Raw genomic sequence first — 25,257 nt, 5'->3', positions numbered from 1 at the left:
TGAAATATAAGACTTTTCAATAATTTACCATTCCTATTTTCTTTCAGTCACGAATTTGATCCTACATATTTGTTGATAAATGTTGTTTTCGCGTCTACACTATTTTTTTTCGTCTAGTGTATGTAACAACTGATTTATATCTCCTTCTGATGATTAATATGTTTAGAGCGACTATAATTCACAAATTGTTAATGATCATATCTTAGGATACTAGCAGAGAACGTGCTGCTTTGAGACTGAGGGATTGTGGGTACAAAGAGAATCAATAGGGTATTATATTTGTGACGGAATGTATAATTCTAAATTACCGTAATCTAATGCTATTAGTATTTTCTATACAATTACAGGAGGATAAAACTGTACTTCACTTTTCTGTGTAAGCTTGCATAAAATTTACAGTTGTCAGAAGGCTTTCAATTGATTTCTTGTTAGCAGCTTGTTATATGGACATTAGAAGGGAAATATACTGTGACGGTCTTTTATATAATCAAATGACGTCTTTTTAAAAACTTAAATGTTAGGAAAAAAGAAATGACGATAGATCATTACGTGGATTGTAAAGTCTGTCACGGTTCATCAAATAGTTTTATAGATACACGCCATATGTCTCAATCTCTCTTATTTCCAGGGGATAATGTTCCACGATCACGTTCTTTCCGAGAACAGAACGAGCAACGTCCTGTGATACCGTTGCGTTCCGGTTCCTTTAGAGATCCGGGCGAAATTGAAAAAGAACGGAAACGACCACGTTCTAAATTGAATAATGGATCTTCGGGGAAAGATTTAAAAGTATCACCCTATGTTCAAGGATTGAGACGTAGAAGTAGTTTACCACTAAGTACTCCAAACTTACATCAAATATCGCTTGAAAGCAAGGAAAGGGAACACTCAGTTCGTAGAGTGCGCTCGTTTAAAACAACCACAAAAGGATTAGTGAATAGAGGTGATTCTTTTAGGAAAAAGGGTGATCGTGTTCCGTCATCAGAACAAGTAAGATATGCATATACACCGAGTCCAAGGCCTAGTCGTCGCGTTCCTCTGGATGTGCAAGTGGAGAAGACAGCGGATAGTCCTCCTGCAATTTCGTACTATAAAGTTGTCGTACTCGGTTCTCATGGAGTAGGCAAAACAGCAATAACTCATCAGTTTATGACATCGGAATATGTTGCCTTTGACAATTCAATTGGTAAGTTTAATTTAAGGTTTGGCTCCAGAAGAATAATCCCATCCCCCTTGTAGGTAAAATTCATATTTAAAAATTGCTTCAGATCTGACACCCGGTTTCTCTTAAGCCAAAAAATAGACAAAACATTCAATTATATTTTTTTGAAGGCCACAAGCCCTATAAAAGAGACTTTAGATCACAAGATCACGGCATGCCAGACTGACCATTATGCCGGATCCACAAGGGTAAAGGGAAACATATCTAGTCTTATAATTGCGATTTAAAGGAGACATAATTTACAAATGATACCAATTGAATGCGATATTTCCAACTAGAATTGTTTGTGTCTGTAGTATATTCGGTAAAATGTGTTCATACTATATAACAAAGAAGATGTGGTATGATTGCCAATGAGACAACTATCCACAAAAGACCAAAATGACTCAAACATAAACAATTATAAATATGTAACCCATAAACAAACGACAACCACCGAATTACAGTCTCCTGACTGGGGACAGGCACATACATAAATAATGTGGCGGGGGTTAAACATGTTAGCGGGATCCCAACCCTCCCCCTAACCTGGGACAGTGGTATAACAGTACAAATAAGAACGAACTATAAAAATATTGTATGTTTGTACGTACTGCAATTGAATACGATGTATAACTTCATTAGTATTGCGTCTCATTGTATTTGCATTGTAAATTCCAATGGTAGGTAAAGGTTGGGTATATAATGATATATTTTGATCAGTGTACGTCTATCATGAGGGAAGGGATCGAGGACGAACAAAATTGAGGTTTTTATTGGATTTAAACCAAAAATTTGAATAACAAAAATTCTGAACTCCGAGAAAATTCGAAACGGGGAGTCCCTACGTAAATGACGTAATCAAAAGCTCAAACTCAGTAAACGGATGCATGGATAACAACTGTCATATTCAATTTGTTTTTAATAAATGGTCAAAACTTGTGAGGTGAGAGTTTTTTTTTTTACTTCGTGTTGAAGGCCTCCCTGTCACGTTGAGATGAAAAACAGCAATGAATGCGCTGTTCCTTTGCTTTTTGTGATTTTGTTTTGCTGTGCATGAACTGATTTTGTGTCATTGATCATGGATACTCTGTACGAAATTAATCAATGATTCCCACGTCAGAGTCCCGACAATAACAGAATTCAATACGACTGAGACCAGACAAAGCCGTTTGCAATGCGATAGAGCGGACCGTGATAGAATTACGTTCCGACGGTACCTGATCATCCCGAATATGCCGACAGTTTTCTAACGGATATCTTCCGTCAGCGTCGGTTCACTGTCTTGTCACTGTCTGATCTCTGTCGGATTACTTTCGGTAGAGTCGGGACAAAGTCGTGACATACTCGATCGAATTTTACTTGGCGAAAAATACAAATCGGGTTGGAAGCGCATTCAGAACGGGATTATCGGGACTAATTCGCACTAGGATAATTCGCTTAGAAACTGTTGAATATCGTCGCTTTCTGAACACTATCTGATTGTTGTCGTGATCAAATTATTTTTTTTTACAAATTTTGATTTAAGTTTGAATTTCCATCCACGATTCACAGGATCTTGATCAGACTTTTGATAAATTTTAATCGGGAATGGTCCTGTCGAGGACGGTAGTAAAAACCGTGGATGTGTGACCCCAGCTTTAGAAAGTTTACACCTTTCCCGGATTTTTTCCCTGTCACTTTTATAACCGTTTCCAGGTGATTTATAAGTCGGAAAGATTTTGTAATCTTTTAAATACAATATCACGAAGCATGAATAATGTGTATAATGTCTTGTTCTGTTTGGAAGGATTGAAAATTTAAGGCCCTATCTAGGTCAACTTGCTCTCTATAGTTGCACTATATATATATACATTTGTTTTTGTAATCAGCGTTTCCAAGTCATGCAAGTAAATCATTTTAAATACGTTATTAATTTGGAACTACAAATGAAAAGTTTAGAAAGCCAGTAGCATTTTAATCATTATTTTATAAACAACATTGCAGTAAATAATATCAAATACTAATCAATACTGAAGTGACCGATAAGAACCCAAATCGAAATTATTATGGAGGACGACCGATTTTATTTTTTTTACATACTAGTAATTGTACTAAGCTTCCACTTCGTTAAACATATGTGCACAATACACAACGTAAATTGCCAATGACTTCTTTACCATTTTTACAGACATAAGTACTAATAATAAAGAAACTCGTGGTGAAAATGCATTCTGTAAACAATATAGCGTTAGTACTGATACAGAGATAATATTGGCATTTTTTCAGTTTGTCAGAAGAGTAGTGTCAAACACTAACAAAAATATTGCAAAACTTCTTACGTGTTTTGAGTAATTGTTTAATTAGAAAGACTTGTAAGCATGCTTTTATGTATCAATATACAGCTGGTCTTAGAGTATATGCACCTGTCAGTTAGAATAAAAGACGTATAAAAGAAAGTTATAAAACTATGCGTGTTGTGATATAAAACTAAGAAGCTCGAGAAATACAGAATATATCGTGACATTTTTTAATCACTAGATACTAGAAATGCTTTCATTCGTCAGCAAAATCTACAGGTTTTTACAATTAAACCATACAAAAACATGGTTTAATTAGCAATAATTCTTCCATTGAGTCTACAGTTATATAATATTAGTTGAGACAGACGTCATACATGGCTTCTTCAGAAGCATGCAATAAGTTAGCGATTCTATCCTTTAACCATGTACATGATGTCCATTTAATGATGTTCCAATTATCTCGTAACAATTTTGACTCATATAGAAATAAGAAGATGTGGTATGATTGCCAATGAGACAACCTTTCCACAAGATACAAAATGACACAGAAATTAACAACTATAAATCAATGTAAGGCCTTCAACTATGAAACAAAACATACCTCATAATCGGGTATTAAATTAAGGTCCCAAAATGACAAATGTACAATAATTCAACCGAGAAAACTAACGGCCTGATTTATGTTCAAAATAATGAACAAAAACAAATATGATATATAGCAACAAACGACAACCACTGAACTACAGGCTCTTGACTGACACATACACTCTCATGCTAAGTTGTTCAATAAATTCCACCGAGTATATGATTTTTTGTCATAAACATGCTAGGAATATGGTGTCTTTGTCCCTAAGGCCAATCATATACAATGACTATTATCAGATTATTCATTACCAATTAATGACACAAAAATAACGGCTACCGAAACTAGAGACGGTTAAAACAGTATTATTAAAACTTTAAAGAAATACGTTTCCTTTTGGCACTTAATCGTAGATTTTAGATACATTTAACTTTGCGGAAAAAATCCATTTAATTTACAATTTTCAAATTGAATGAACTACAATTTTCCTGTCTAAAAAATATCGATTTGATGTAAATTCATATAGTAGATTACGCCTGGGAAATAATATAGTGTTAGTATACTATTCCTAGATTACTTGAACTAATACAACATCATTTATAACTAGTCTTGTTTGATTTAAAAAGTCATTAACAGAACAACGATGAATAATATGCAATTCTCTTACACGAAAATATTAGATTTTTTTTTTTTTATTAAATTCTACTATAGTATTTACAGCATATGAAGCGTCAATGTATTTTATACTGTATTAAAACATGAATTCTTTCAATATTCCTGATTAAGATATGTACATGGAAGCATGAAGTTCGCGTTTGGACAGTTAACATCTTAAGCAAGACTGACGAAGGACAAAACATGAAATAACTGGGCAAACTTTCTAAATCTCCGACCTTCAATTAAAGATGGGCGTGTGGTCTATTATCAAGACGAAAAGCTTGTAGCCGTCATGCTACCAACAATCAGAAGCGACGTTTTTAATGCTTGATTTATTAAACATGTATCTGGCATAGTCCTTGAAAGGATTCAGTGATAATGGCCAATTATCATTGCAGTTTGTTAATTACTTTTGACATTCGCTGATGTATAACATAAGAGAAGAATTGCACTGAAACATCAAAACAGCACTTACTGGTACTCTGTCTGATTTCCCCCCAGTTCTTCCGATAGTTTTGCTAATGCCTGCATGCAAATGTATACAATTAACTGTAGTTAAAGTCGCAAGTTAGAACGACAGAGGTGGGGACCCTTCATTTATTTCACACTAATTTCCAAAATTTCAGTATTTCCTAAAATTTGAAGTTCTAACAGTTAAATGTCTCAAAATATGACTAAAATATGAATATATAAAGATCACTTCAAACGTTGTTTTGATAGATTTTGCCGTATTATGTCAGTCAGAAATATGACAGTTCTTGTCTATTCGTTTTTGATGCGTTTTGTTTTTTGATTTTGCCATGTGATTATGGACTTTCCAAAATTATTTTCCTCTGAGTTCAGTATTTTTGTGTTTTACTTTTGATTATTTATCTAAAAATGTAGTCGAAGTAAAATCTTCACAAACATTGACATTCTCTATAAAAAGAAGATATGAAATCGGTTAAGAGAACAATAATGACCTTGCCCGTTAGAACATTTTGTTCTGTATTTCATATACAATTTCATTTCATAGTCTTTCGATGCAGTATGTAGCGCAGACTGAATACTAATTTGATTGTAAGGACATGTGTATAGACTGAATACTAATTTGATTGTAAGGACATGTGTATAGACTGAATACTAATTTGATTGTAAGGACATGTGTATAGACTGAATACTAATTTGATTGTAAGGACATGTGTATAGACTGAATACTAATTTGATTGTAAGGACATGTGTATAGACTGAATACTAATTTGATTGTAAGGACATGTGTATAGACTGAATACTAATTTGATTGTAAGGACATGTGTATAGACTGACTACTAATTTGATTGTAAGGACATGTGTATAGACTGAATACTAATTTGATTGTAAGGACATGTGTATAGACTGAATACTAATTTGATTGTAAGGACATGTGTATAGACTGAATACTAATTTGATTGTAAGGACATGTGTATAGACTGAATACTAATTTGATTGTAAGGACATGTGTATAGACTGAATACTAATTTGATTGTAAGGACATGTGTATAATTGGCAAAGAATGCGTCTTGTATGCATTCAAATTCCAGCAGTTTAACGTGTTGCATACATTGCTGATTTGACTTTTTGAAGAAACCAAATATAGGTGAAAAATAAAAAAATAGATGCAGATTAAACGCTGATAAAACAACAAGATATATCATAAAGACATCAACACCAAATTCTCGAAATGACAAAATATTAAGTCTGATAAGACATTAAACAACCAAGGACGATTCCCCTAATGTATTATACATAACATTGTCAACCCATTATCGAACTAAACGATTGCTTTGACAAGTGCCCTTACATAGATCTAGATGTCCAGAGGAAAATCAATGGCAGGCATAATTTATATACTTTGAAATTGAATTTAGTTGACCATGAACTCATACCGCAAGCAATAATAGTATATCCCAATAATCAGAAACAGTCAAATTAATATAGCATGGTAGTCTCTGTGATCGTCCACTCAGAAAAATAATCATTAAAATTTTAAGGCTATCAAGACTATATAATGATCAGTGAACACTTGACAAATAATGCTATAACCTATACCGACAGAAACAATGATTTTCTTGTTTTTTTCATCACCCTTAATAATTGATGGTCTGATAGGTGTTACTGATCAATACATTCCTTAAGGAAAGGTCAAAGCTTTGTTTTTCTAAAACGTAAATTGTTGTTCCATAACAGGGGCGATACAGCCATTAAAAAAGGAGGCCCCGGCCCAACCCAGGATTAAAGGGGAGGGGTACAACTATATGTCCCAGTTCAAATGCATAGATCGTTAAAAAAAATCGTCTCATTGTATTTGCATTGTAAATTCCCATGGTCCGAAAAGGTCCGTCATAGTTCCAACCCCCGAAACCCTCCCGTGGATCCGCCACTGGATAATAACAATATCCACACTTTGAAGTAGTTACAAAATATTTAAAATAAAATATTAAAGGAAACTTTGTTTCATTCGGACAAGGTCATTATTGTTCTGTTAGATATATTATACACTTATTTAATAGTAACCAAAACGTAAAAACAGTCAGAACGGAAATAATCTACATCTGCTAAGTAAATTCTATCATGGATATTTATACATCTGTTTCATATCTTTTATACAGATGAATAAACATGCTTTTTGATTATTATAATTGACATTTCGATCTTTATCATAAAGTTAACATGCATTGTAAATTTACCATGCTTAGATTAGCATATTTTCTGATAACATTCACACATGATAATTTACAACTAGAAACAGATTTTGCAATGTATAAAAATCCAATCTTGTTGAAGTGTATTGTCGGGGGGAATGGAAATACCGGTCGTCCGTCCGTCCGGTCTTGTAAGCGTCCTCGTGTATACAATTCTTACCCGCATTTAAACTCTTATCATAGTTTTATATCAGCAATATAAAAAAGGTCATGCTCCTTAGAAACATTAATTTTAAGGAAAATTGCACCGTAAGCGCTCTTATGACAAAATTGTATGAAATTTATATCGTAGGTTTATATTAACAATGTCTTGGGCAAGCTCGAAAATCAGTGCAGATCAATATTTTTTATTAGAGTTATGCCCCTTGGAAGCATTAATTATATTGAAAATTGCATCGTTAGATCTCTCATTTGTAAAATTCTCGGCAGATTTAAAAAAAAAAAATCCTGTCATACTAGGTTTATGTTATCATAGTTTTGGGCGAGTTCGAAAATCAGTGCCGAACATTAATTTTTAAAAGAGTTATGCCCCTTAGAAAAAGTAACTATATGAAAAATTGCCTTATGAGCGTTCTAATGTGTACAACTGTTGCCAGATGTTTTTGAAATTTACATTATATTTTTATATCATAAATGTTCTTGAAGAGTTAAAAACCCATGCTGAATAATTATTTCTAAAAAGTTATACCCTTTGAAAATATTGATTATATCGAAAATTGAAATGTTAACGCTTACGTTTGTTCAATGTTGCCAGAATTTTATGAAACTCATGTCATAGGTTTATATCAGCAATTTGTTTGGCGCTTTCAAAAATGGGTTCTGATTAATTATTTGTAACGACTAAAGACCCATGGAAAAATAAATTAAGGGAAAACGAAATATGTCCTAAATGTTTTTTTTTATTATTTTTAAGATCATGGTGAAGGAAACAGCATTGTTCCTGTACAGCTTAACGGCGAAGAATCTACGCTTGAATTCCTGGATTCCAGAGAGAATGAGGTAAGACTAAGAAAACCAGAAACATTCCTTGGTTCCATAGAGAATGAGGTAAGACCCAGAAAATCAGAAACATTCCTTGAATCCATAGAGAATGAGGTAAGACCCAGAAAATCGCAAACATTCCTTGATCCCATAGAGAATAGAAGGATTTCATGCACGTTCCTACTTAATGTTTGTTACTTTGTGTTATTGATAAGAAAAATAACAAATATACCGCAGTCCAAGGAAGGTTCATAATGGGAAGTCCCTTATCAAACGATAAAATCAAAAGCCCAAACACGCTGAACGAATATTCAATTCACAATTTTTTTTTATAGAAAACGACTCATATTCCTGACTTTCATAGAGGTATTTCCTTATGTAGAAAATGAATTTAGTTTTTTTTATGTTCTTTGGTATATATCCTTTTTCTTATTTAGTTTCTATCATACGCGAGATAGTCATAAACTATAGGTTGCACATGTAACTTAATGTCTTGGCATGTCTAAAACGATCACGAATCGACTTCGAACTAGTGCAACTTTTTCAAACGACTTTAATATATTCTAGTCTGTTAAAATTTACAGCACACCGTTTGGCATTGTTACATAATTTTGTTGTGTTTCTGATCATGAAGTGAAATTAAAAAAATATATAAAGATACCAAGGATTAATATATGGCTAAGCAAATCAATGACGTTAGTCAAAACTGCAGACTTAGCAAAATTTTATCCAACAGATATAATTAAAAACATGATTTTAATTAAAAACAAAATTCTTCTGGAAGTAGAGCTATGCAAGATTTGATTAAAGTTTATTTGGTTATTGATGCAAGATTTGATTAAAGTTTATTTGGTTATTGGTGAACTTCATTCGTTGCAAAAAATAACTACAAAAACACAGACTTGCAAAGTTCTTATCAGATAGATTCTTATGAAGCAGATTACATGTTTTATGGATCATGTATGTAAAATTGTATAAAACAAAATCACGATAAACTTTAGGCATAAGGATAACTTTTGAGACAAAAGGCTACCACACAAATTTTGACAAATGTAGATAGATGCATGTTAAAAGTATCTCACATTGCAGAAAACGTTGTTGTTTATCATAAAAGAGGGACGAAAGTTACCAGAGGGGCATTCAAACTCATAAATCGAAAATAACTGACAACGCCGTGGCGAAAGCGAAAAAGACTAACAGACAAACAATAGTACACAGAACACAACATAGAAAACTAAAGACTACTAAGCAAAGCAATACAATATCCACCGAAGACTCGTTGGGATCCCACGTGCTCCGGAGGAGTAAGCAGATTATGATCCACTTGTGGTACCCGTCGTGTTAATACTCATGTGACATGCTGTATCAGGTTACGATCCTTTAGAACTTTAATGGAAATAAAGGCAACAGTAGTATACCGCTGTTTAAAAGTCATAAATCGATTGAGAAAAAACAAATCCGGATTACAAACTTTAACCGAGTGAAACACATCAACAATAAGAAAACCATGTATTTTGGAATTTATTTACACATATGACAGGAACAGTTCTCTTAAAAACGTTATAATACTGGTCTGAAAAGAACCTTTACATGACGGAATCTTTATTCCGTTATGTCAAAACACTTAAAAATATGTATTTTACACCTTATATTTGATACAGTTAAATTAAGTTTAAACATGTTTATTTATAGTGGATTGGGAAACAAGTTTGGCAACTTATATTAATCCCTTTCCACTTTGCGGATGCGAGTGCTGCCTTGTAGCGACATCAGCTTGCTCTTTTTCTTAATCTAAAAGGGTATCTTTAACGTGCAAGAGATATGACTCTCTCTTAACACGGGTCAGCCATTTATCGTCCCCTTTCGACGGACTATAATCGTTTCCTAAAGACTATACACGCAAATGGTGTCGAGGGAGAGCCGAAAAATGCAGTCACGTACTATGTATTGAAGTTGAATTTTGATTTGTTAAGGAAATATTAATGAAACCCATGTCCATCATATTGGCCCCAGAAAGTGCGAATCCTTAACATCAGAAATTTTTCACATCTTCTGTTTTACTCTTTACTTAAAGTTGTTTACATATTTCTCTCTACAAACATTGTGTAACTTGGAAATCTTAGAAGATGTTAATTGCATTTGATATCACCCACGCAGTATAACGCATGTCACATGCCGAAAAACAACAAGCTGAAGTATTATTACTTAAGACTATAGATCTTTACAATTTGACATCTTTATTAATTCATCCATTTGGTATTCTCATTTTATTAGCTAACGTAACAGACACACACATTACTTGATGAAGTTCACATACTTTAAAGCTTGTTGAATCGCTTAAGTTGGCCTTAGACGATTTCAGTTCCGGTGGCATGCTGCGAACATTTCATTTTAATCTCCTATCAAATGAAGTTTATTTCAGAAATAATATTCGTACGCATTGAAATCGACATGTTCATTCATATATTTACTAAACGTTTGTCTATCAACTCTTTCGTGAACATTGAAAACAAAGCTTGTACAACACATACCATCCAAAAAAATGGATGTGAACTTATGTTTTATTCAGTGGTAGTTAGTTTTATAGTTCGTTGCAGTATGTGTTGCATTGTCTTTTTTTGTTGCACTTTAGTGTTTCTGTTGTTTGTTGTTTTTTGTTGCACTTCAGTGTTTCTGATGTTTTGTTGTTTTCCTCTTTATATAGTTGGTGTGTGTCTGTTTGAGTTTGTAACCTTGATTTACTTTCTCTCAATCGATTCATGACTTTTAAAGTCATATGAAACGAGTGAGTGGTGAAAAATAATGTTTGTCCAATTCTTGAACCAATGTTAGCGGCAATAAGTGAAATTAGGCATTAAGCTTAAATTCTAGACAATAAGCTAACGCCTAGGCATTAAGTTATTGCCTGAAATTTTCAGGCATTAAGCTTATTATCTGAAATCTTATGATGATTATTCATCCTATTGCCGAACATAATTTTAGGCAATAAGTGAAATCTGAAATGAATGCATATTTGGTAATTTATTCTTGATATAACTGTGTTTCTTAATTTATTTCTAATATAACATGTGTAAATATACATTCATATGACAGATCTTCAAATTTAGTAATTTATTTAGTAAATTTAGCAGTTAAAAAACAGAATTTACACATACTTTTTGTCAGCAAAAAAAAAAATCACATTTGAATTAATTTTTTTTTTGCGGACACCATTTTTTTTATAGTATAAGTAAATTTTCTTTATTAACAGTTTCACAACTTGTGATAACACAATTATTTGAACACAAATTTTTATCAATTTTTCATATTTTTAGATTACTATTTTTATAAAGATAACAAATCTTATTAGTGATGTTATTTTCAGTATCTTGTGGAGTGTTGAGACACTTCCATTTCAGCTCCCTCAAAGCATGATTTTACTGATTATATGTAAAATTTTAGCTATTTGCAGTTAGTTTGTTCAATTCTAATATAAAACATAGGTTTATTTTTTACTTATGTTTTGTTTCATAGAGTTTACCATGTACAAATTATTATGATTTAAAACTAATATTTATTTTCTAATACTTAGTCGGTTTCTAAATTAAAGTTGTTGGCTATAAAATTTGATACAATATTATTTTTTTTTTCATTTGCTATTTTTTTTAACGTCAATACAAGGTTGGGACATCCTAGCTAAGATAATCCTCAGATAGCTTCAATGTGCATGCTGAGACATGTTGTAAGTCGGTCCTAACTTTATCATAATTTCTGTCCTAAGAATATCTTATAGGATTGATCTTAGGACATTTTCGATAAAAAGGCCCCAGTTTTCATAATGTTGTATTATTTTACAAATATATTGTTATTTAAATGAATAAATGTCTTTTATTTACTTGCATTTATATTTCAGGCATTAAGCTTAATGCCTGCACACATTTTTCAGGATTTAAGCTTACGCCTAACATCATTTAGGCAATATACTTACTGCCTAGGCGTTAGCTTATTGCCTAGGATTTAAGCTTAATGCCTAATTTCACTTATTGCCGCTAACATATACTTAAACTTAACACAAACTTAGTCCTCTGTGCACGATTTTATCATTTTTCGGAAATATATCATATAATCGTCAATTTTTTTTCTCTCTGTTTGATATGATTTAACAAATATGGCTGCTCATTAAATGCCGTGTTTTGAAGCCGAGTTTAACCGATTGTCACCTTATAGTAAACAAATCACAAAAAGCATGGGTATTGAGCACGTGTTTAACGTGTAAAATCAGATGTTTGTTTATTTCAATGACAGATCCATTTACGAAGAGGGTAACGCTCGGGTCACTATGCATACGGAAAATATGTCGGCGAATTGCTTCCTGGAAGCAAGCAATAAAAAATACGTAAACTTCTTCTAAATGTAGACAAATTAAAGAATTTTTCTCAGAAAAAAGTATATGTCCATAAGTTGTATAATAAAAACTATCCATTTAGTTATAAAAACATATGCATATTTTTTTTTATTTGAGGTTTCTTATAACTTTAAACAGCGGTATACTACTGTTTCCTTTATTTCAACGAAAGAATTGGAACGGGATTGTCGCTACAAAACCTAGAATTTGTGACACAGTTTTACGTAACGGTCAACAAAACAATGCTAGTTTTCATAATCACAACCATATTGTATACCATTAATAACCTTGGTTTAAGTTGCCCTCTATCGTATCAACGTCGTATCAACGTCGTAATTATGCAGTTGCTGCTAGAATGTTTCTTCGTCAATATAAGGAAAATTCATAGTGGGTAAACTAAAAATCCTTTAATTCAACGTATATGAAATATAAAAATAAAGAGATGTGGTTCGATTGAGAGAACTTTTCAAATTACGTGGAGAAAGCAAATATATAGGTCATTGTATTGCCTTCAACAATGGATAAAACTCAACTACAAAAAGCCCCAACATGACAATTTTTTAACATTCTGATGTAAAAACCCACCTTCTTGTCAAATTATATAGACGTGACAATATGTTTGTATTAAGGGCATACGATACAGTTTTGATCCTGTATTTACAAGTTCATGAAAATTTGCATATAGGCTGTTTTTTACCTGATTTAATCAAATATGTAATAAAAAATATACCTTCATGTGCTACTTTTTGAGTAAAATGAGGTCGAAATTTTGTATATTTGCTCGAAATTCAGATTTGTGGCCGTAATTTCTTTTTCGAAAGAAATACATAACTTTTTTGTTATGAAAGATAAAAACAAATTGTTTTTTGTTAAATAATCGGTAATTTCTGTATTTTATAAATATCTTTAAAAAATATGCAATTTTATATTCAGAAATAACTCATATTTGTCAAATGTTCATGAATTGAGGAAAAAACGTAATTTTTTACAGCATGTTTATCACAATTAAAAAAAATCCTCTATTTACAGTTTTATAAAATTTGGGTCACATAATCTCCCTGCAAAATGAAACCAAACGCCGTTTTGAAAAAATAGGGGTCCATGAACTCGTTTTCAAATTAAATCGGTTTGAATGATAAAAATCAGTCGAAAAAGGCATCTTTTCCCGATATGTCACAGTTTGACGTCGCGACAATAACAAATTACGTTAGCAACGGCATTACCCTCCCTGAACATATGAAATAAGGGTAATTTGAAAATTAGAGATAATGCTCATTTGCTGTTGAAAGATTTGAAATAACAAAAAAAAAAAGGAAATGAATACTAGTATATCACGAAGACTTTATTTTGTTTAGAAACATTTTCCAGCGAAAACTCTTGTGTGATGTTAGAATGAAGAACCCTAGAGAATTTCGCTTAGCTCAGAATATAACGACCACTAATTATTTGTTAAAACAATGTTAAATGTTTAGTTACCGAGGTTGAGAGTTCCATTGACCGATAGATGAACTATAAAAAATACTGGCATGCATTAACAATTGAACTTGTTCATTGGAATTCGTATATTTATTGGTTTTATCATCTATGGATCAACAATAAAACGTGAGGTATAAAACAGACAAAGGATAGAACAGAACATAACTTTTAACGTAGAGTTGATGTCGTCATTAAGAATAGGAAACGACTAATAATGAACCAATTCCAGGAATCATTGAATACTTGAAGTCAAAAAGTATTTGTGTAAAAGTTCACATACTGGTTCTGCCTGTAATGCATACCATGCAAGCACATTGAAACAGTATTGTCCTGGTTAAACTTATTATGTTTGATATCGGAAATGCAACAAATAGTTCCTCTAGCCACTAAAGTATCTTTTTTTTTACCATTTTTGGCAAGTACATATACAGAAATATATTATGACTGTTTGTTATGTTCATACATCGTGGCAATATAGTAATATTTTATGAGACTTTTATGCAAATTAGAGGTTTATCGAGATATAAAACCAGGTTTTCTACATTAGAAAATGCCTGTACCAAGTACGAAATATGTCAGTTGTTATCCATTTGTTTGGTGTGTTTGAGTATTTGATTTTGTCAATTGGTTACGGATTTTTCTTTTAATTTTCATGCGAGTTCGGTATTTTTGTAATTTACTTTTGATTAACTTTGATTAATGTCCTTATCTGTTGTAAACTTGGGCATCACATTTTAACCAATCCATGACACCCAAATTTTTTTTTAAAGGTTAAATTGTCGTCTTTTATCGTATACCAAATGTAAGATGTCTTACATTGGGTTTGTTACAATACGATATGTTTTCTTATCATTTCTTATTTCGTTAATATAAAATGTTAATCCTGGAATCTAAGATAAGTTTATTTAATATCTTGATATGTTATTATCCTCATTTCTCCTAAAATTAACGCAGTTAGACTTTCACAATGCAGTATTGATGTTCATTTTAAAAATCTTCTTGAGGATTTCAATTTTCAGTTCCGATCGCATGCGAATCTAACAAATGAATTAAATTTGTGATTTTGATTAATTTTAGAGTTCCTCTTCATTTCCCTTGCATCAATATAAAAACTTAAATGTAAATGAGATTCAAAATTCCACAAGAGGAAACGAATATGATGCATGTTCGTTGAATTCGTCTTATTGCGGAAATAATTAAAGTTTTTATTTAATTCAATCAACAGAGATGTGGTACGACTAGCAAGTAAATTAAATTATCTAGAAAGGATGTGATATTCATATGAAAGAGTTCGATCCAAAGTTATATAAAACTTCAAGATATATTTAATTGTAAACTTCAATACTAAATAGTGACTTGTTGTTATGCGTTATCTGATACAAACATTATGGTTACTAAGTATTTGACATCAAGAGATATAAAACATAACTGAGAACGGAGATAACCATTACATTGTGAAAAGCTTTGCCAAAGGGTGTTTGACTACCAATTTTGTAAAAGTTACAGCCTTAAACAACTGAAAATTTATCAAAAAAATTTATATATACATATATAAGATGTTGTGTTCTGATATCTGTATGGGAATTAGCCCCAAAGATGTGAGACGTCTCAATATAATTTACATAGAAGTAATCAATAATTATTTTCTCTTTTCTCTTGTTCTTAAAAGAGCAATTAGTTTTGATAAAATATGAAAAGTGTCATTATCTAAAAAGATTCTGATGCAGTAACACTTAAAGAAGACGTTCCACAGTTGTGGGTCTACTTTTTGTCATTAAATTGATATCATAACACTGCTTTTGTATGGTAATGTGAGTCTTCATAATACAATCTAGTCATTTTCTGGTTTTATTGCCAAAATCTGAACTATTATAAATGATAACACTTCTATGTAAATAAATATAAAACATGGCCATTGTGGAGGCGCTTACAACAATACTGCAGTATAGTGACTTTATATTTGGTGTTAATATTAGGTGTATGATATATACTGTTATACTTAATCCCTACTTTCTAGACTTAGGATCATTTTGAGCTTGACAAATTGTATACAAGACACTAATTTATTTTTTATTCCATGATTTCCGGACTTACGACCATTAAGAGCTTGACAAATTGTATATAAGACACTTTATTTATTTCATATTCAATACTTTCTGGACTTAAGGCCATTAAGTAATTGACATTTTGTAAAGACATTTATGTATTGCTGAAATCTGTATATTGATCTCTTAATTTATTCTGTAACAGTTTTAGTCGTGTTATTAATAATGAAAAATTTAGATGAAATGGTATAAGTGAGTGAGGGAAAAGTAAAATAACAAAAATACAGAGTTCCGAGGAAAAATTCAAAACAGAAAGTCACTAAGCAAATGGCAAGCCAAAATCAAAATGTTCACACATCGAATGAAAACAACTGTCACAATACTGACTTGACTAAGCATTTCTGATGTAGTAAATAGTGGGTTTATCCTTGATATATTTATTTAACAATTGTTTAGTGTCGAACACACATAACAGAACATATTTTAAGGGGTTACATACACTCTGAGCACATAAATATTCGTCATTAGCCATTATAAGATGGCAATCGTTCTCTCTATTTACGCTGTTAAAAGTAGAATATTAGAGTTTTTTCGTTTTCACCAGTCGAAGTATATCATAATTAAACATTTACGCAGTTTATGCAGGTGGTGTGTATAAAGTAAACACACAATCCACATGGTACATTTACTCAAGGGTCTCTTTATATTACATACAACAATAAATTAATTGATTCCTGCCGGTGTTTAGCTAGTCCACAGATATTTGCAACATTCGTGTCCCTCCAATCTGTATCTGTTATTTAATAGATCTTATATCTGTTTACATTTTATAGCCGATTACAACGTGTAATAAGCTGTATATCAATCTACAGGTGTGTTAAGGTAACCAATGTGATATTAAGATACAAAAGTATTGGTTAAATTATGTTATACATCAAAGAAATAAGGTACTTCTCTTTTTCTGTTTTGTATATATTATACGAAACAGGATCCACAAGTTTGAATTGTAAAAAAGGAGCAGACAATACACAAAATCGTTAAAACTGAATTTCAAACATGACCATTTCAATAGTTGTATCTTTAACATAATTCCAAAGCGTTATTGCAGTGTTTTTTCTTTATAGAAACAAAATGAGATGCTGTATTATTGTCAACATATACACCAAAGGAAATAATATGACCAATAAGTGATCATCGTATGGCATTGAACAATGAACAAACACCATATCATATAGTGAGATATAAACTTAATGAAAAGAAAAATGTGAAACAGTTTTAAAAACAACCAAGGACATACTTTATGTCAGTTTGTGTTACTTACACATCGTTGTCAATATAATGGAATTTTATGCGACTGTCAAGTGAGAGGTTTAGCTAGCTATAAAATCATTATTAATCCACCATGTTATACATAAAAAGCCTGTCCCAAGTCAGGAATATGACAGTTGTTTTCCATTCGTTTGATGTGTTTGAGCTTTTGATTTTGTCATTTTGATATAGACAAGAGACATCAGAGGAAATTATGTTATGTCAAAAAAGCGTAAATGATAGGAAGAAACGAGCGTTACTTTTGCTTCAAGCCCCGCTGTTTAGTTAGATGAAGGATTTAAATTTTTATTACTATTTTGTGATTGCATCTTTCATATTAAATGGATTATGATTCAGGTACAGTTAGGTTTACTTTATTTCCTGAAAAAACATCTGGACAGCAGGAGTTTTATGAGAACGGTAAACGTTTCGAAAGAGATGAAGTGAAGGGGTCTATTGAAATTTTTAAAAATTGTAATATTTCAGCAGCAGGCGAATATGAAGGAGAAATCTTTCAGCTGATGCAATAATTTAAAGAATGCGTTTCCGTTCATGAATCCTAACTCAAGAGTTATTTTCCTCTTTGCAAGATAGCTACTGCACCATGGGGTCTTAATGGTAAAGTTGAAATCTTCTCTTCAAATAGTTTTCTTTACAAACCATTGTCTTTTCGTCAGTTGGCTACGTATTTGTCTGTTTTCATCCTGCTTTTTGCTTCTTTAAAATTCTTTTGAATAAAACATAACGAAATGTTAAGATATTTAACATCCAGCAATCATTGTTACATCCATTACGTAGTCTAACATGGTACATTTACTCAAGGTGTTTACAAAATGAAAGTGTATCCAAGAATGCCTTATTGAATCTAAGAGTACTATAAGAGGGCAATTTCTAGGCATGCTAAATGTGTCATTCATATTTTTCAATATTCATATTTTTGAAAAGACATGACACAATGTGTCACTTGTACTTTCAGATCAATCTGGAGAACATCCAAGCAGATGCATACCTGGTAATATTTTCTATAGCGCATAGAGATACGTTTGATGTAGCATCAGATCTACTCTCCGAGCTAAGGGTGGACCTAGGGAGCGATAGGCCGATTGTTTTGGTTGGAAATAAACTAGATCTAGTTAGAAAACGGAAGGTTAACACAGAAGGTAAGATCTGGGTCATTTTCTACACCAATTTTTTTACAATGTAGAGGTGTTGCAGTTGTCACATGTCAAGGAAACTATTGACTTCTTAACATTTTTGACTCTCCAGTTTTATCCCCAGTTTATGTGTGTTAATGGATAAACTATTCATCAACTATTATGGATTCTGTCTACCAATCAGAAATTTACGGGGTAATATTGACCTGAATGAACATACACGTAGTCATGTTGATGACGTCAAACTAAGATAGAGATCAGAGGGACATTAAAACCACAGGCACTTGTTTCTTAAAAAAATAATCTTTAATATTAAAGTATATAAGATATATCTGTCAAAAGACAAGTGACGTCATGGCTAGAAAAGGAAAAAATGACAAATAGACAAACAAACAATTGTAACACAAACCCTACCAACAACTGGGGTAATCTGAGGTGCTCCGAACGGATAAGCAGTAATGTAAACATTAATGATTAAAGACCAAACATTCTGTTCAGTTCTGCTAATTATGTTGTATGATATTCTTAACAAAATTAATGGTGAATGTATTATGAAAAAATATGATGAAAACATTAAGGGTTACCGGCTTTGTTTTGTCACTGTAGCAAGCTCTCTTTAGAACTGTCAAAATAAGCTGTCACACAGAACTGCTCAATTTTTGAAAAAAAGATAGACACACTATTTATGAACAATCCTTACAACTTTCATTGTATCGAAGCATTCATACTTTTTCTGGATGTTAGTTGCGTATATAAGCCTCTTAATGAATAATGGGCAGTTTTACACGAGTTCTTATTCTACGATACAATCAGGGTTAGTAAATTTTTAATCATCAGCTTTCCTAAAAACCGCACAATAAAAAAAACTGGTTTATTTACAAATTACACGTCGGTTATATTGTCTTATATTCACAAATCATTGTAGCAAACTATTATAGAAAGCAGTACCCTTTTGTCTCTTCTTCTATAAAATACGAATGGGAATATGCATGAAGGAATAATCGTCTGCAAATGTAAGCTCATTAAAAAGTAATTATCCTTCTTTATTTGTAATACTTAGAGCCTGCAGGAAAACTACATCTTATAAAGTTATTAGTTCACTTGGTTTCATGTGTATACCAGTAATTACCAATCTAAACAATCTATAGACTACTAATCTTCTTGTGTTAAACGTCTCTCGTCTCAATGGGAAACTTATTAAAGCTATAGATGGGAAAACCAGAATAATGAATGACTATTATGTCATTGAAGGACAAACAAATGCTGTTTTAAATTATTCAAATTTTAAGAATCAAAGGATTATAAGAGTTTTAAGTTTACTTTTTAAATTCTGATTGATTGTCGTTTGTTTAACGTCCAGTGACAAATACTTCAAACTTTAAAATGTCAATTGACAGGTTCTGCAAAGTGTGTCGATCAGGAAGAAGACAACATTCAGCTGTCCAAAATGTATTACAAATGTAACACCATTATATTAACACCTTCAACACTAAATTAACACGTTAAATGTAATCCCTTTAATAGTGTTAATATGTACTTCCTTGTTTTAAATGTGTTAATTCCATTCACGCATTACACGTGTTTCTGCCTGGAAACACCTTATTCACAGACTTCCAATGGGATTAAAATATATTTTGGAGAGAGAAAAACAGCTTTATAACAAGCACTTAAACGAACAGAAAACGTATCACTCTCTGTTCACGAGGCATCGGATTTAATGGTCCATTTCCGACCGCACGTGATTTTGTTTTTGTACTTCTATCTACAATCAAACGTTCACCCCACTATAGCAGGGTTTTACTATCGCAGTATGCAATGGTATGGGAGAAGTTCAAGGTGAAAATAATCTAAACCCAAGGATACAAATTTAAAGTAAACAAGCATTACCGAAACCCAACATAAGGTTATTTTTTTTCAGGAGAGGGATTCTCTCTAACGTATCAACTCCATATTTTAGACAAATTCCTTGATAATTATCTATAAAAGCTGATTAGAAGTATACTTCAACGAAACATATAAGCCCATTTAATTTTGTAAGAGCCAAGAAGAAACAATTCATTTTCCGAAGTAGCCAATCAGAGCAAATTATGGCATAATAATGGCAAATAGATCGAATTCTTTTAATAACGGCGTACGTGCGATAGTTGTTTGTAATTGGTCTAATTATCCAAGGATCGATCTGGGTATATATGTATTTTGCCGTCCATGAATATAGTCATGTCCGATTTGAACGATGAAGTTTATTCCAGTGCCCCATGTGTCACTCTTCACGTTTAAGAAATTCTTGCAGCGCAAAATGTTTAAATACACATCAAATCCTCTTTTGCTATTGTAGCAATGCTCATTTTTTGTCCTTCAGCACATACAAAATCAATCGGATTTAATTTTTCATCCTGAACATGCATCCAATCCATGCCACTAGGCGTATAGCAAAGACAGAAGTAAAAACGTCTTACAGTCCAGTATTAAATTATTTAGATATAATCTTGTTAGTAAATTTAGAAGTTTTAAGTTGATTTGTGTGAAGTCTCAATATGTATAAAAATTGTTAACAAAAATTTCTGCATGTGCTGTATATGAATTAAATTCGAAAGAACATGCACATGCTGTTCAAGATGTTGTTCCTAATAAATTATAATTAAAATCAGCAGGTGCTAATCGAAGAAGGCAATGTGTGTAGTATAAATTTGAAAAAAAAAACATTAGGAGTTTGATAAAATCGTATAAATGTTTAAATGTCGTAGCATTTATCAAAATTATTCTTCGTCATATTCGTCTGGTCTGGCTTCGTTTGTCTGTATAACATAATCCAGAGCTTTTTATTTGTTTAAAGATAAACAACTTCAATAGGATTGATGTTGACATATCTTATTTAATTTGTTGGTTTAAAAGAAGTATATTTTATATAAAAAAATGCTACGATTTTCATTTTTTCTTTACCTGCGTTCGGATATGTACTGCAACACGTACGAAGAGGCATTCAATGATGTAATATGAAAAATAAGATAACATAATGACGCCTAATATTTACTGTGATATCTTCTAAATAGACTTTCTTAGTCAAAAGTAATTACACCGAAAGCTAAAACATATCTAACCCACTATATGTACCTGATATTCCTTACCTTACAGCAGCACATTATTACAAACAAGAGTGTGTACCTAGTACACGGATGCCCCATCCGCACTATCATTTTCTATGTTCAGTGAACCGTAAAAAGGGATAAAAACTCTTATTTGGCATAAAAATCAGATAGATCATATCATTAAGAACATGTGTACTAAGTTTAGAATTTATTTGACTTCAACTTCATCATAACTACCTCGACCAAAAAATTTAACCTGGAGCTGGAAAGGACGGACGAACGGACGAACGAACGAACGGATGCACAGACCAGAAAATGGGGCGGAAACATATATAATTAAACCGTATTTAGCATTTTGAAAGCAAAACATATCAAGTTTCTTATTACAAAATTTAAATAATTTTATCGCTATTTTACCAAAGTACAGTGTGCTTCCTTCATAAATGGGTTGACATAATTATGAGACTGGAATTAAGGATACTACCGAAAATCGCAGGTTTGCTTCATTTCTAATTCTTTTCAAAGATACTGACACATATAGTCAATTCCAATCTAGAATATATTCAAAGAAATGAAACAATAGAATACATCTGTTAAAAAGTCATCAATCGTACAGGCTCAAGTGAGAAAATCAAATTCGTTGAGATGACCAATTTTAAATATACACCTGACATTACACGCTTTATTTTTTTCATCTTCAAAGATAAAACTCTTTGTGATAACAGTAGCGGAACATAGACCTGATGCATATTTGCAACCTCTAAACTGGTTTGTTTCTGATAATTTTGATAAAACTTCTGTTTGTTTTCTCTCTGACCGATTGCGACTTAATTGGACCCCAGTGTGTTTTTAACAGATTAACAAACCAATATCAGAAAAACAATTAAAACAACACGTTTAAAATTTCACATGTCCGTAGTGTTTTCTAGACTTACCTTTATCAGGAACGCTCAATGCTTAAGACTTTTATTTGGAAAGGAAAACCAAAAGCAATCATTCTAGTAATTGAAATCTAAACAAAAACCAGTTTGATTGTAACTAATACGCCGTTATCTTCCCACCTTTCAGTCTTCCGACCTTTACGCTGCATTTCATCCTTCCAACCTTATCACTGTAAATAATTCTTCATACCTTTTCGCTGCATTTAAGGATGTTCGCTTGCCATGTTTTAGAGTTTGTGTCAGATTTTCGAATTTTTCCTTTTGACCCCCATTTTGCTTTTTATAAATCTTTTGCATGTATAATTATAAGCAAATTGTAAAAGTCTTATAAAATATTATCTATTTTTTTAAATAGTTTTTGAGAAATTTATAAAGCTATGAAAAATCAAAAGAGAAAATTTACCCGCCAAAATTTCAATAGCTAATATCTCGAATACAAGGAAATTGATTCATTTTGCTTTTTTTGATTCCTTCATTAATCCCCTATCAATATAAACTAGTTTTATGAAAAGCTATTTATTTGGAACTGTGTAGCGAACTTGCTTAATATCAAACAAATCTATTTAGGTGGTTCCAAATATCTTGACTAAAATCAATTTGACAATAATATTCTTTTTGACAATTTGACAAAAACATAAAGATTTCTAAATACTTGAAACACGCATTTTATCGGAAAAAGTCGTTGGACGTATATCAGTTTGATTACCATTAATTGTGATCATTGAGAAGCTTTTTATTTCCTTAACAGTAGACCGTTATTAAAAGGCTGATCTGATTTTAAAGAGTTATCTCCCTGCAATGTCATGTACCATCTATAATCTTTGTCTAAGAAAATGGAATTTTTAAAAAAGAGAGATAGCAATGGACCAATTTAACATTTACACTGGAGGAAAACATACATATTCTATTGCGTTTAAAATTCGACGACAATTTCATTAAGTGATCAGAAGCGTTCGACAAGATCACGACCGAGGGAGAAGTTTTCTATGTTGTAACTTGTGTACTATTATTTGCCTTTTTGTCTTTATATTTTTTTTGGCCATAGCAACGACAATTTGTACATATGTGTGGAACAGATGTTGCATATGTCGGGAAACCAAATCATAAAAGAATCCACAAAACGTTCAAATGGACGTCTTCAACTTTACCATTAGGAATAAGCTAAACAAAATTTGAATTGCATCGTTGTAAGAAACAACTGTCTTTCAAGTAAATATTGAAAGTAAACACAAGCTATGAATAGTATTTCTTTTGGCATTTACATACTTAATACGCTTGCGCTATTGGAATGTTGCTTCGCATACACAGGTATAGAAATGGAAAAAGATCGACAACTTATTTGGAATTAGTACAATAAATTTAAAAAGTAAAGACTTCGAATTATAATATGAAATCAATCTAATGCTTAAAAGTAACGGATATTTCATTACGTCTGCGTAAACTAATCAAACAATATTTATCTTTACAGAAGCCCAAGATGTTTCAACAGTATATGATGCAAAATATATGGAAGTGTCTGCTGGAATAAATCATAACATTGATGAACTATTGGTTGGAATATTGGCTTTAATCAAATATAAACTCAATCCGTCTCTTCCACCGCCAACACTACGTGTGGATAAGATGAAGCCTGGTGTATCAAGATTTTCTTTTAAAGCACCAATAGATTTCTTCAGTCGGATGTATCAGCTAGCACGTGATAAGTTTAGACCTGCACGAAAGACAAAATGAATTGTAACACTTTTGCTTAACTGTTATAAACATGTCGGATGTTCAAATATACTAAGTCTTATTTTTAAAAACGTTTACAATGAAAAATAGCATATAGTTTTTATTTTTTAGTTGAAAAAAATACTCCAGTAACAAAAGTTACCAAAACCAAACCCTCCAGAAATAATGGTAATACAAATAGAAATAAAGTTAAACCATTTATGCAAATTGGTATTGTGAAAGGAAAACTCGCTTAGAATATGAAAAGCTAATGAGTATGTAAATAGATATATATATAGTATTCATATATTGCTTGACATTCACTAACCTTAACAGTTCCATAACTAAAAGACAGGTCAACATTATATGACGACTTGATGCTAATTAGAAGTAGGTTGTCATTCTTTCATCTACAAGATTTACCATATTTGCTATGAATAATTCAATAAAATTAATGCAATTATTAAGCAAAACGAGGATTCAAAGGTTTCAACATGTTAATTGCAGCTAATCATAATCCATTTTAATTTGCTTCTCTGTGAGGATACTATTAAAATTGTGTATGCAAAACCACGGATTTAATTATCTCAGTGGCGTGTCAATGTATTATTCATTTCTGTTATATTCATAAAGTAAAGTGTGCTTCCTTCAAAAATGGTTTACATAATAACGAAACTGAAATCATGGATACTATTGAACATCGGAGGGTTGCTACATATCTCGCTCTTA

The 25,257-nt window shown here is 31.9% G+C and overlaps 1 protein-coding gene across 1 annotated transcript; it reads left to right on the top strand.

The window, feature by feature from the left end:
- Window positions 1–152: 152 nt before the first annotated feature.
- LOC134721832 (GTP-binding protein GEM-like) lies at window positions 153–25,005 on the top strand. Its single transcript, XM_063585078.1, has 4 exons — window positions 153–1,186; window positions 8,357–8,442; window positions 18,614–18,797; window positions 24,287–25,005. Exons 1-4 carry the CDS (start codon window positions 532–534, stop codon window positions 24,547–24,549), a joined length of 1,188 nt encoding a protein of 395 aa, XP_063441148.1. The 5' UTR covers window positions 153–531; the 3' UTR covers window positions 24,550–25,005.
- Window positions 25,006–25,257: the final 252 nt, after the last annotated feature.

This window comes from Mytilus trossulus, chromosome 6, assembly GCF_036588685.1.
Source record: "Mytilus trossulus isolate FHL-02 chromosome 6, PNRI_Mtr1.1.1.hap1, whole genome shotgun sequence".
Lineage (NCBI taxonomy): Eukaryota > Metazoa > Mollusca > Bivalvia > Mytilida > Mytilidae > Mytilus > Mytilus trossulus.
Note: the sequence above shows the minus strand (reverse complement) of the source record. Positions and strands in the feature narration are given on the sequence as shown.

What these genes read in the sequence shown, in the direction of transcription:
- LOC134721832 (XM_063585078.1), top strand. Translation starts at nt 532, where the DNA reads ATGACGATAGATCATTACGTGGATTGTAAAGTCTGTCACGGTTCATCA. An exon ending in TGCCTTTGACAATTCAATTG is followed by an intron (nt 1,187 to 8,356) that starts GTAAGTTTAATT and finishes ATTATTTTTAAG; the next exon opens with ATCATGGTGAAGGAAACAGC. An exon ending in TGGATTCCAGAGAGAATGAG is followed by an intron (nt 8,443 to 18,613) that starts GTAAGACTAAGA and finishes TTGTACTTTCAG; the next exon opens with ATCAATCTGGAGAACATCCA.